The 13,006-nt window shown below is 43.0% G+C and overlaps 1 protein-coding gene across 4 annotated transcripts in view; it reads left to right on the top strand.

Moving 5' to 3' along the window:
- myo10l3 (myosin X, like 3) overlaps positions 1-13,006 on the top strand; it is a 91,109-nt gene that overhangs the window by 42,865 nt on the left and 35,238 nt on the right. For all 4 annotated transcript variants that reach the window (XM_079518279.1, XM_079518281.1, XM_079518280.1 and 1 more), the window contains exons 4-16: positions 440-627; positions 1,167-1,301; positions 1,528-1,652; positions 1,956-1,969; positions 2,116-2,200; positions 2,328-2,434; positions 2,818-2,947; positions 3,770-3,888; positions 7,464-7,610; positions 7,761-7,861; positions 9,808-9,874; positions 10,891-10,983; positions 12,654-12,722. In XM_079518279.1, the coding sequence (XP_079374405.1) occupies positions 440-627; positions 1,167-1,301; positions 1,528-1,652; positions 1,956-1,969; positions 2,116-2,200; positions 2,328-2,434; positions 2,818-2,947; positions 3,770-3,888; positions 7,464-7,610; positions 7,761-7,861; positions 9,808-9,874; positions 10,891-10,983; positions 12,654-12,722 (1,380 nt within the window). The remainder of the gene's footprint in view (positions 1-439; positions 628-1,166; positions 1,302-1,527; positions 1,653-1,955; positions 1,970-2,115; positions 2,201-2,327; positions 2,435-2,817; positions 2,948-3,769; positions 3,889-7,463; positions 7,611-7,760; positions 7,862-9,807; positions 9,875-10,890; positions 10,984-12,653; positions 12,723-13,006) is intronic.

Below are 13,006 nucleotides of genomic sequence, written 5' to 3' on the forward strand. Positions count from 1 at the left end.
GCATTTGCATCAGTTCTGGAGGTCTGGAGTCTTGTAACAGCTGTAAAGATTATTAAGCTTTTTTCCCCTGTCAACTGGCATCATACACATTGTCTTTCACCAAATGTAATCTGTCTTTGTCTTTTACCAGTGGTGCATTATGTATCTTCTATTCTTCATCATCATAGCTCTCTCTCTCTCTCTCTCTCTCTCTCTCTCGCTCTCTCTCTCTCTGTCTCTCTCTCTCTCTCTCTCTCTCTCTCTCTCTCTCTCTCTCCTCTCTCTCTCTCTCTCTCTCTCTCTCTCTCTCTCTCCCTCTCTATCCCTCTCTATCCCTCTCCTTTTCCCCATCTCCCATGTTCCTTTTTGTTCTTTCCCTCTTGTTTATCCTCTGTTTATTGTATTCTCATGTTCTCTTCTCTTCTACATCCACTTGTCCTGTTTCCTTTTTGTACCCCAGACCAACATAGGTTCCATCCTGGCAGCGGTGAACCCTTATAAGCAGATAACAGGCTTGTACGATGGGGCTGCGGTTGAACTGTACAGCAAACACCACCTGGGGGAGCTGCCTCCACACATCTTTGCTGTGGCCAACGAGTGTTACCGTTGCTTGTGGAAGAGACATGACAGCCAATGTGTTCTCATCAGGTGGGCATCAGGTTGGCCTTGATGGAGAGAGGCCAAATAATAATTAGAATAAAACAATGACTCAAAGGTTGCTGCTTGGGCACAGACTCTCTATACTCTTGTATAGAGATTAGAGAGTATGCGCATGCATAAAGTGAGTGGCAACGTGAGTGGTAAAGTAAGTTTAACGTTGTTTAATGCAATCATATAGGACTTTTCTGTTTGGATGTATGGGCTGTCAAGGCCAGAAAGTGTTTTTTTGCCAGTAAGTATTAAGTAGCATTCCTGCATAACGTCCGGGGAGTGTGGTAATTAGCTTGCCACTCAAATGAACCACAGCGAAAATGTTCATAAAATAAGCTAATCAGAAATAAGCTTGAGTGATGTGATTGGTTAGCTATGATACATTTTTCTATTAGCAACATTTTCAAGAATCAGGTGAAATTCATTTTGAACATAAAGCTAACCCCCCTCTCTCTCTGTCTCTCTACTCCTTTGTCTTCTCTCTCTCTTTCCTTACTTGCTTTGTTCCTCTCCGTGTGCTGTGTGTGCGTCTCTAGTGGAGAAAGTGGTGCAGGGAAGACGGAGAGCACCAAGCTACTGTTGAAGTTCCTGTCTGTGATGAGTCAGAAGTCAGTGGGCTCTCCTCCGTCAGAGAGGACCACCAGGGTGGAGCAGGCTATCATTCAGAGCAGGTACCCTAACAGAACCTTTTATACCCCATCCACCAACCCCAGTATAGTGTATGTATCAAACCCATCGGGTTAACTGTTATTTCATCCATTTGTGACTCTGAGAATGTACAAATATAGCCAAATTCCCTTGCGGGGGAACTTGGTAAAATAACACAGAGGATTTTACTGTGTATGTACTGTACAATGCATGATTCCCACTATGATCTATACATATGTTTGCCTCTAGTCCTATCATGGAAGCTTTTGGGAACGCCAAGACGGTGTATAACAACAACTCCAGTCGTTTTGGGAAGTTCATTCAACTGCACTTCTCCCAGAATGGAAACATCCAGGGCGGGTGCATCATTGACTGTATCCTTCGCAAAACCAATTCTTCAACCACTTAAACCCTATACTTAGTTGACGGGAGTCCCCTAGGGCTCTATACTAGTCCCCTCCTGTTTTTCTCCTTGCTCCCCCTGCCCCCCTCATCCTCTCTTCTACTTTTTCTCTTCCTGAAAACAACAAAAATGATGGAGCTTGCACTAAAATGAACGAATTTCACAAAGTTCATTATGCCTGGCTGTGACTTGAATATATAGTTCTTTCTGATTCTGACATGTAAAAGTATTTACTGTGTAATTGTCTCTGATTTCCTTGACTCTCAACCTCTAGATTTACTCGAAAAGGTTTGTGTTCAATCTCTGGGATCCACTTCACTCAACAGCAAGCTTCAAGTTCATCAGTAGATAGTTGTTGTTTTAATAGTCATTCATACAATGTAGATTCCAGTCATAAATATGAAAGATATTGTCTGCTTCTCTCTCTGTTCTAGAACCGTGTGGTTAGACAGAATCCTGGAGAGAGGAACTACCACATCTTCTATGCAATGTTGGCAGGGGCAGACAAAGACCACAGAGGTGGGTTATCTTATTATGTGTTATATTATATTATTATTTTCTTCATATCACAATGTTGGATTTTTTTCCCTAGTCGGTGGAATAGTTTATTAGACGTACAATGCGTATCCCTTTCTCTGTGTTGCAGACATGTACTTCCTGTCTGAGGGCCCAGAGTCCTACCACTACCTGAGCCAGTCAGGCTGTGTGAAGGACAGTAGCCTGGACGACAAACAGCTGTTTGACAGCGTCATGGTAAAGGAAGGAACAATGTTGATGTTTCATTGTTTATGCATGGGAATGCTGGTCCTGTTACACATGCTCTAATCTACCACCAGAGGGCGTTGTAAACCCATACAGGATCATCCTATCAAATAGAATTGAGTCATGCAACTCGAGCCTTGTGGATTGTTTCTTTCCTTTTCTTTTTTTTATGGCTGTTTTGTGTTTTTTAAGCATATTTTATATGATATTCTATAATGAGGTGTAGTTATAGTACATACCAAGGAAGTTCAATCTATGTCATGTTCTGAGCAGACTGACTGACTTGTATGTTGTATGATTATTACACATTCTCAATGATAACACATGTCCATGTATGAAATATATACTAAACTCACTTGTCATTGTTGCTGCAGGAAGCCCTCAAAGTGATGGAGTTCTCTGAGGAGGAGATCAGAGATGTTTTCAAGCTGCTGTCTGCTGTTCTCCAGATGGGGAACATTGAATTCATGACCGCAGGAGGAGCGCAAATCACTTCCAAAGGAGGTAGTAAAGGGAAACCAACCAATGTAATCACGTCCAACAGATTCATTAGAATATTAAATACTACCGTGTCAAAGAGTTCCAATGATGTATTCATTCCCATCACTGTATGGATTACAAAAAAACGTGAATGGGCAAAAAAGTAAAATGGCCTATTCAGATAACTACATGGATGATTGAACATTTAGTAACTCAGACCTTTCCTCATCTCTAGAGCCTTAATGCAGAACAAAATGTTATAATTTTTGGATGCAAGATGAGATGGCATTGCCTGTCCATATTGAACCTAGATGCAGATTCTGTACAACATCCCAAGTGCTAGCATTGAGTTTGAGAAATGCTGTGGTAGCAGACAGTAAGAGAGCACTAAACAGGCTGTAACATGAGATTGAGGCTCCTTTGTTAGCTTAGTCTGACCTCTTTTCCAAGGAATCTGTGTACTACAGTAACTGCAGTACATTACAGAACAGCCACCAGACTTGGGTTTCCTCTACTCTGAGGCTGCACAGGATATGTGCACAGCACAATCCCTGGTGTTACTTTAACTGTAGAAACGATGGAGTCCATTTTTACGCTCTCAGAGTTAACATAACAGTCAGGATTTACAGCTGTGCTGTGTGTCAAGAGTAGGGACCATATTGACCAGCAAAGAAAAAAAACTGTGTTCTGCTCACAAATAAAGGCAACATCTCTTTTTTGTGGGTGCTCGTGTGTGTGCGCGTGTGTGTGTGTGTGTGTGTGTGTGTGTGTGTGTGTGTGTGTGTGTGTGTGTGTGTGTGTGTGTGTGTGTGTGTGTGTGTGTGTGTGTGTGTGTGTGTGTTACAGTGGTCAGTAACGTCAGTGAGTTACTGGGCCTGGATTCCTTCCAGCTGTCCGAGGTGTTGACGCAACGCTCCATGATCCTCCGAGGAGAGGAGATTTGCTCACCACTCACTGTGGAGCAGGTAACCGTACATCCATTTCATACTGTTCTCTATGGGAATGGACACTACACAGGTTTATCCTCACTTTTATGCAGAACGGTTCTGACAGGTTCCGTCACAAACTCATCATCAGTAGAAAAACAGGCTGTTCATAGCCTACAACCTGTGTAAAAGAACATTTAAACAATTTCAAGTTTTGTACAATTTTAGGTCTAATTTGGCCACCTCAGCTGGATTTTTGTACTGACTCAAATACGGGGATAGCTGAGACTGATAACCGGCAGAGATTTCAGATGGCACAGTCAAATCTGCTGATGGAAGCACTGTCCCTCCACTGTTCAGAGTGGTGTCTTCGTGTTATGAAGTCTGAAGCACTGGGGATGCTTTGGAATTTTGCACCGTCTTCCCAGTCCACGGTTCAAAGACACAAATGTCTGTTTGTCCCCCGCCCCACCCCCACCCCTCCTCCTTACCACTCCTCCTGCTGTCCGGGTGACACACACAGCCTCTCTGCAGCGCTCTCTCCCACATGTCTCCAGATCCCTTGCGTGACTCCCAGTCATTTCCTGCTTTTTGTCTGCCAGATTCCTGGCACAACAAAGCCATGGTGATAATGATCGCAGTCAAAAGCACAATAGAGGCAAAGACTGGGGTGAAGTGACAATGCTCTCCTCTGGGGGCAGTGTAGCCGACAATCAAGAAAGGGACACTTCACCCTTTTTGCAAAACAATATATGTTAATGCCGTTTAGAAGATTTAGAACACTTTCCTGGGGGTCTTTATGCATGTAATATGTGGTTTTAGATATTTTAGGTTTTAGCAGTGAGCTCAGTGTCTCTGATGTCATTGACACTGGGCTCACTTCCTTCCTAGACTACAATTCCCATAATGCTTTGGTTCAGTTCAGTTTATTTTATTTATAGTACAAAATCACCCTTCTCACTGCTCCTCCTTGTGGATAGGGGGAGGGCTGTCTTACTGAGACAACATGTAGTCCAGGAAGTAAGTGAGCCCAGTGTCCATGACATCAGAGACACCGGGCTCACTGCTAAAATCTAAAATATCTAAAACCACATATTACATACATAAAGAAAGTGTTCTAAATCTTCTAAATGTCATTAACATATATATTTTTGGAAAATGGATGAAGTTTCCCTTTAAGATGTCTTGTGCATACTTTGCAGAGCTTCAAATGCCAGTACTATGGTGTTTAATTTTGAATGTAGGAGAAAAGTAATGCATTTATTTAATAATTTATACCAAAAGAACAACTTAACACATGGCACAATCCTGCTTTGCATGAGCGCAAGCCCCCCAGCCCACTCAACCTCATAAATCTCAGTGAATATGCAGAATGGACCTTCATCATTGTGTAAGAGGCACGAGAGTCACAAGAACACTTTTCTTCACTACGACAAAGACTGACTTGGGTTGTACAACTGTCTGCCCTTTGAAGCTGGCCCTCTCTCTTAATAGAATGTATTATTTCTGTCCTGGAGGCGGTCAGAATGGCTTCTTCTCATGGTGGCCAGTGGTCACCCACCCCATGACGCTGCCCCCCCCCCAATCAGGACAAACAGCCATTCTCCTGCCCCTTGTGCCGGAGATCCTGAAGCCACTGGCGCTATGTATGTTCACGCTCAGCAGCAGCAGAACTGACTCTGCATGATGGATTACCACATAACTGAAGAGCATTGTTGCCCTGCATACATACCGCCACACTGTGTTATTTTCAGTCCAAACACAATGCCTGTAGAGCCATTGTTAAGCTTTTCATATACATACTGTACTAAACTGTACGGATGCTGTCTGGCAGAGAGGCCCATTTCAAACTGTACTCAGCTCTGAGTCACATAGTATTTGCAAATAATTTCCTGGCCTTTGTGTTAACCTCATTAGTACCATATTGGAGGAGTTTACCACATTGGAGAAATGTAGATGAGTTGTTGGAAAACAGAGAAACATAATAAATATTGACACAGTTGAGCCGAAAACTTTTATCTCCTTATTTCACTTGTTTTGGTAAATGAATGCCCTACTTCATCGCATGCCAGCGCCGCTCAAAAGCATCAAACGTTTCCGATCTACAAGCTATCAATGGGAACGATGCAACACATTTTTGAAAAATGTTTCAACATTTTCGCCTATAATAACATGCTCAAAATAGGGATGCCAGTTCAAAAGTGTCTGTGGCTTGTGTAAACACATGAGCAAGAGGTTGTGACTAAAGGATCTATCCTACTCCTACTATAATAATCCATAACTGCATTGGATCCCAGAAACACAGGTCTGTGTTTTTGCATTTCCTGAAAGGTACCAGTTTTCAGTCATACACAGACAATATAATACTGTACATTCACCTGTTTTCTGCTTTCTAGCTTCCTGGTACTCATAAAACATTGCCGCATGGCAAAAGACCCATCCAATAGTACTAAAACGTTGCACATACTACCGGTACACATTTGGTTCCAAGACTTCACAACACCGTACACTCCCAACACCAGAGTGTAAATGTAACCTATTTGTCTTCCACTGCTCTGTCCTTATATGGCCCTTTGACCTCTCTGACTGTGAGTGTATTCTAGAGACAGTTATTGTGCTTTTGGGCGTGTCATCCTTTTCTATTGGACATAGAAAGGAGTCCCGAAAGACTGTTGCCTGAGGCGACAGTCTTAACAAAGCCAGTCTACACGTCAGTACTGTGCCTTGTATGTGTTTTTACAGAGTTTGTTTTTGTACCATAACAAATAGCGTACGCGTTGCGCAACACCTCGAAGATGCGGGCGCTGATAAACGGCGGCATCTGTTGTGAAAACAGACATTGTCCTCGTCGTTGCTCTCCGTAGACACAGACAGACGGCGACAATGATACCCCTTTGTCTGCTCCCACCCATACCGCTGCTATCACACACCTTATTGCTCATTCAAACATACAGTGGTGGAAAAAGTACTCAATAATGCAATTTAGGAATACTCTGTTACAAGTAAAAGTCTGGAATTCAAAATGTGCTTGCGTAAAAGTACAAAAGCATTGGCATCAAAATGTACTTAAAGTACCAAAAGTAAAAGTACTCATTATGCAGAATGTATCATTTCAAGTTTTCAAATGTATAAAATATATTTTGAAAATATTTTGTTCAAAAGCGTAACGATGCGACGCATTGTGAACTTATAGATTGGCTATTTTCAAATGGCCAGGGCTGAAGTGGTTAATGTATGTCTTGTAATAATAATCAAAATCTACAAAATAAATGTAGCGGGGTAAAAGTACAATATTTAGATCTGAAATGTAGTGGAGTAGAAGTAAAAGTATTAGAAATTGTAATTACTCAAGTAAAACACCTCAAAATTATACAGTTTGTTTCTGCTTTTACGTCCGGAGACTCCCGTCCAAGACATACAGTACTACAGTACTCGTAAAGTAAATCTACTTAGTTACTTTCCACCACTGGCTATCACACACCTCATTACTCATTCAAACATAACACCATTTCTAACCTATACAGTACATGGCCATGTCTATCTGTGTTTGTTTTCTCTCACGTCTGACCTTGTCATCCACAGTGCAGTAACCTTGACCTCTTGTGATTTCACAGGCCGTGGCCTCACGGGACTCTGTCGCCATGGCGCTGTACTCTCAGTGTTTCTCCTGGATCATCATGAGAATCAACCAGAAGATCAAAGGCAAGGACAACTTCAAGTCCGTCGGCATCCTGGACATCTTTGGCTTTGAGAACTTCCAGGTGAGAACAGCTCGCAAGGTCATTTCCCGTGAGAACAGCTTGCGAGGTCATTTCCCGCCCGGTATAGTCTGACTGAGACGTGTTTTGCCATGCTGATTTTATGGCGTTTTAATTCAACCCCCCCCCCCCCTCCAATCACTATCCTTGTAGGTGAACCGGTTTGAGCAGTTCAACATCAACTACGCCAATGAGAAACTGCAGGAGTATTTCAACAAGCACATCTTCTCCCTGGAACAGCTGGAGTACAACAGGTACTGTAGAGTGAGCCGAGACATCTCCATCTCTCCAGGCTCACTATAGGCTCACAGTTGTTTAAATGACAGGAGGGATACTTTCAAAAGAGTGCATGCTGCCAGTAGGCCAAGGAAGACACTCCAGCCCAATTATTTTTAATCGGCCTCATGCTGGCGCTATACCAGCTCTTGAACAGTAGTTTGTACAATCAAATTATTTTCCCTGGATTCCTTGGATCCTGACGCAACACCCCATATACATAGTCCATGCCCATTTCCACCAATGTAGTTATGCCATTTTATTTACACTTTTTGCTACTCCTCCAGATTCCCCCCCCCCCCAAAAAAATAAATAAATCACACAGATTTTCACGTGTCCAGTTATCTCTGGACACATGTGAAAAACATGTATCGTACAGATTTTTCATATTCCATTTCGATTGACTATAACTGGCTTCCAAAGTTTGCAGGAGGGGCCTATTTTATCAAAAACGATCATGAATGTGTCATCCTAACAACCCCAAATATGAAACTGAATCATGTATTGAGGGCTTTCAAAACAACTGAGCCAATTTCACTTTACACAAATGTTACAAATGTACTTATTATTGTTTGTTGCAGAAAGAGAGAGTTTTTCACGAAATGTGACAATGAGCATCAAACAGGGTTTTGATATAATGTTTCACTTAATTGTCAGAGGCATGGCCGAGACTATGTTTTACACCTTGTCCGTCCGTCTTTCTCTCTGTGTGTGTGTGTGTGTGTGTGTGTGTGTGTGTGTGTGTGTGTGTGTGTGTGTGTGTGTGTGTGTGTGTGTGTGCGTGTGCGTGTGTGCATGTGCGTGTGCGTGTGTATGTGCGTGTGTATGTCCGTATGTGCACAGCTAATCTCTGGCACGGTTGGCTTGATCGCAGCGAAACTTTGCACACACACTCCCTGTATGCCAGACCAGAGTCTCTGTTCTGGCAATCGGTACACATTATCTCTATAGTCAAGTGATCACGACAGATCCGTGCAATCTTTTATATTCCATCCTGATTGGTGCATTTCAAACTTTTCAGGCGCACAATAACCTACCTGACTTGGCATAGACTTGTGCTCCGAGGAGCACTTTTTCTAGTTGGCTTCTAAAATTATTGGGATGGGCCCATTTCTTATAACAAATGATATGAATGCAACAGAATCAACCCCAAATTGTAATTGCATTTAAGCCTCTAAACCATATGTCATAGAAATGCATCTCTCCAGTTTGGCAGAGAGATTTGATCAGTCGAGTGCCCCATTCTAGTTATGGAATAATCTTCAATTTCAAGGGTGGAATCATTTAATCATTTTAACCCCTTATTTATATACACATTTACTTTCATGGCTTGTGTGATGGTAGGAACACAAGCATTAGATGTGGAGGCAGTGGCCCGTACAGAATGGTCCAGAGACAGTGGGGGAGATAGGAGATCAAGTTGGACGTGGGGGCAGGGCCTTCTCTTGGCAGAAGTTTGGAATGGGCTCGGTTTTCCCCCCAGACAGTTAGCTTCTTGTATAATGGACCAGCAGCTTGGACATGGCTCATTTCATCACATGAACCACTGGACAATACAACCATTGTATCTTTCTCAGTGTTTATATTTGTGTGTGTGTGTGTGTGTGTGTGTGTGTGTGTGTGTGTGTGTGTGTGTGTGTGTGTGTGTGTGTGTGTGTGTGTGTGTGTGTGTGTGTGTGTGTGTGTGTGTGTGTGTGTGTGTGTGTGTGTGTGTGTGTGTGTGTGTGTGTGTGTGTGTGTGTGTGTGTGTGTGTGCGTGCGCGCGTCCGAATAATTTGCTGATGTCGTGCACTGAAAATAGGCGATCTACAAGCTCACAACATTTCGCAGTGTTATGCATTGTGACCTTGTAGATCGGCTATTTTTGCAGTGCGACCAGCATGTGCAACTTCAGTGTAACTCAGGCTTGTGTCTCCGTCGACAGGGAGGGGATCCAGTGGGAGGCCATCGACTGGATGGATAATGCCGAGTGTCTGGATCTCATTGAAAAGGTAGTCGTGGCAGACATGCATTCAAACCCTAAGCAAAGTCACAACCAGAACCTACCGCAGACCGCCAGCCAGAACATGCTGACCTAGACGCTACACTGAGGTTACGTTGACCTCCCCAACCAGAGAGCCTATCATTACATAGTCTCATTTTCCATGTTGTGTGCACGGTAACATACACTAATGTTTGGTTGCAATGGGCACAGATGAAATGGAGTGCAGAGATCATTTGTGTCAATTTTCCTGTCCCCGGAGTTGTAAAAGCGATGGGTTAAAGCCAATGAACGAGGGAAGAGTGATAATCCCGGATGTTATTTTTTAATAAAGGCTACCGTGTGGTGCCCCAGTGGGGTTCTGACTAGTTCCATCATGACTGTGATCTCTTTGCATCAGTCTGTCTGTCTGTTAGTTAGCCTTTTACTGTCTCTGTCTGTCTGTCTGTTAGTTAGCCTTTTACTGTCTCTGTCTGTCTGTCTGTCTGTCTGTCTGTCTGTCTGTCTGTCTGTCTGTCTGTCTGTCTGTCTGTCTGTCTGTCTGTCTGTCTGTCTGTCTGTCTGTCTGTCTGTCTGTCTGTCTGTCTGTCTGTCTGTCTGTCTGTCTGTCTGTTAGTTAGCCTTTTACTGTCTGTCTGTCTGTCTGTCTGTCTGTCTGTCTGTCTGTCTGTCTGTCTGTCTGTCTGTCTGTCTGTCTGTCTGTCTGTCTGTCTGTCTGTCTGTCTGTCTGTCTGTCTGTCTGTCTGTCTGTTAGTTAGCCTTTTACTGTCTCTGTCTGTCTGTCTGTCTGTCTGTCTGTCTGTCTGTCTGTCTGTCTGTCTGTCTGTCTGTCTGTCTGTCTGTCTGTCTGTCTGTCTGTCTGTCTGTCTGTCTGTCTGTCTGTCTGTCTGTCTGTCTGTGTTAGTTATCCCGCATCTGTGTGTGTGTGGGTGTGTGCGTGCGTGTGTGCGTGCGTGCGTGCATGTGTGTGAATCTATCTGTCTGTCAGATGCTTCTGTGTTTGACTGTATGCCCACTCTTTTTTAGAAACTGGGCATGTTGGCTCTTATCAATGAGGAGAGTCGCTTCCCCAAAGGCACTGACTACACCCTTCTGGAGAAACTGCACAGTCGACACGCAGTGAGTCTATGTCTCACACATACGCACTCACGCACGCACGCATGTACACACGCATACACATGCACAGGCCTATAAACATGCACACATGTATATTATGCATACATATGAAAGCACTCACTTACTTCAATTACACACACAAATCCAATCCCATGAAATAGGGGGGAGGGGGGCTCAACCATAACCCCAGTTAAGGAAATGCCTTTGCCACCCACTAGGTCTGACAGCCTCAAAGAGTTAACTTTTCTTCTTTTTTAGCTGTTGAATAATGCCTTTGGTGCAGTATTGAACGTCTGCGACACTCGTTCACGCCCCCCCACCCCCACCCCCAGGTCCTCTCACACGCAAACGCAACAATGCTGAAATGTGAGCGGCCATTCTCCCGTCCGGATCAGCATTGTGTGCTGGAGAAAAGAGTCTCCTCCAAAAGCCCCTGGCGGCATTGCACAGTAAAAAAACCCCGGAGCATTCATTTAACTCTGAACGGACCCTTACAGGTCCATTTTGACACTCTCAGAGTTAAATGAACACTCTTCACTGTGTTCTCACTGTGTAGTGCTGAAGGAAATGGCATAGTTACACAGAGAGTTGTAAGAACTGACTGACCTCTCTCTCTAAGGTGTCTGGCTGGGTTGCTGGTACAAGCGTTAATTAGGGTTTAACCTCATGAATACCAGTGTCCCTATTCTGGGTGAACGTTTAAAACAGCAGATAAACAACACAACGTGTCGCAATGAGACACGTTGTGACCTTGTAGATCTGCTCTTCCAAGATATTTTGTGTAGATGGAATAAAGGAACAGACCAAGTAAGTAACCCAACTACGTATAATACGTATATAGAGTTTTAAGTGTTTATTAACACTTATTTTGCCCAAAACTACATATGCAGGAGGCCCTGGACGTCTGGAGACATCTTTAGGTCTTTTTTAATGGTTTTGACAGCTCCCATTGCTAGGCTACGCCTTGCACAGAACTCCCGGACAGGTTTTGCTCATGCGTGCAGCCGTTCACTTTCTTGTTTACTATTGTTTATTATTATCTCTGAATCTACGTCGCTGTCCATGGTTTTTATCAGAACGGCAATGTTCTGTCCTGATTTCTGACTTAACCAAGCATCTCGTTTGGAATATTAACACTTCTAAAGAGAGATCAGATGAGACAGCGCAAGGTAGTAATGGAACATTATACCTCCCGTTTTAGGGGGAAATGGAAGGGGAGGCTTTTCAGAGTAAAACCTGTCTCATCTGCTGGTCACTCTAGCGCCTTTATTTAGAAAAAATCCGGGGCATAAAAAGATTGTGTTTAAGGGGATCCAGATTGAGTCTCAAGCTGTGCTAGTACACAGTGTAAATGTATCATTATTTTACTCTCAGGTTAAATTGACACTGAGGATTTTACTTTTTTACATTTTATTATTATTATTATTATTATTATTATTATATTATTATTATTATTATTATTATTATTATTATTATTATTATTATTATTATTATTATTATTATTATTATTATTATTATTATTATTATTATTATTATTATTATTATTTTCTCCCATGCATTTTATTGTACATTGTATATACTCTTGTGTTGGATACAGATTTATTCCACTTCTTAATTTGGTGTAAGGTGATTCGTTGGGTAAAAATGTCCTCTTTCTTTTTCTGCCTCCACAGACCAACCATTACTATGTGAAACCCAGAGTGACTGACCACCAGTTTGGCATCAAGCACTATGCCGGAGAGGTGATTCACTGCCACAACTAACACGGGCACGCACGCACGCACGCACGCACGCACGCACCCACGCACCCACACACACACACACACACACACACACACACACACACACACACACACACACACACACACACACACACACACACACACGCATTAATATTATTAACCTGCTGGACCAAACTAACCATAATCTTAAGATCAAAAGCCGTAACACTAAATTGTTTCCAGAATTGTTATTCTTACTCTGAACTCGGGAATCGTTGGTCCCCACAACGTTAGTAATACATAAG

Source organism: Electrona antarctica (genome assembly GCF_951216825.1).
Source record: "Electrona antarctica genome assembly, chromosome: 13".
NCBI classification, from domain to species: domain Eukaryota; kingdom Metazoa; phylum Chordata; class Actinopteri; order Myctophiformes; family Myctophidae; genus Electrona; species Electrona antarctica.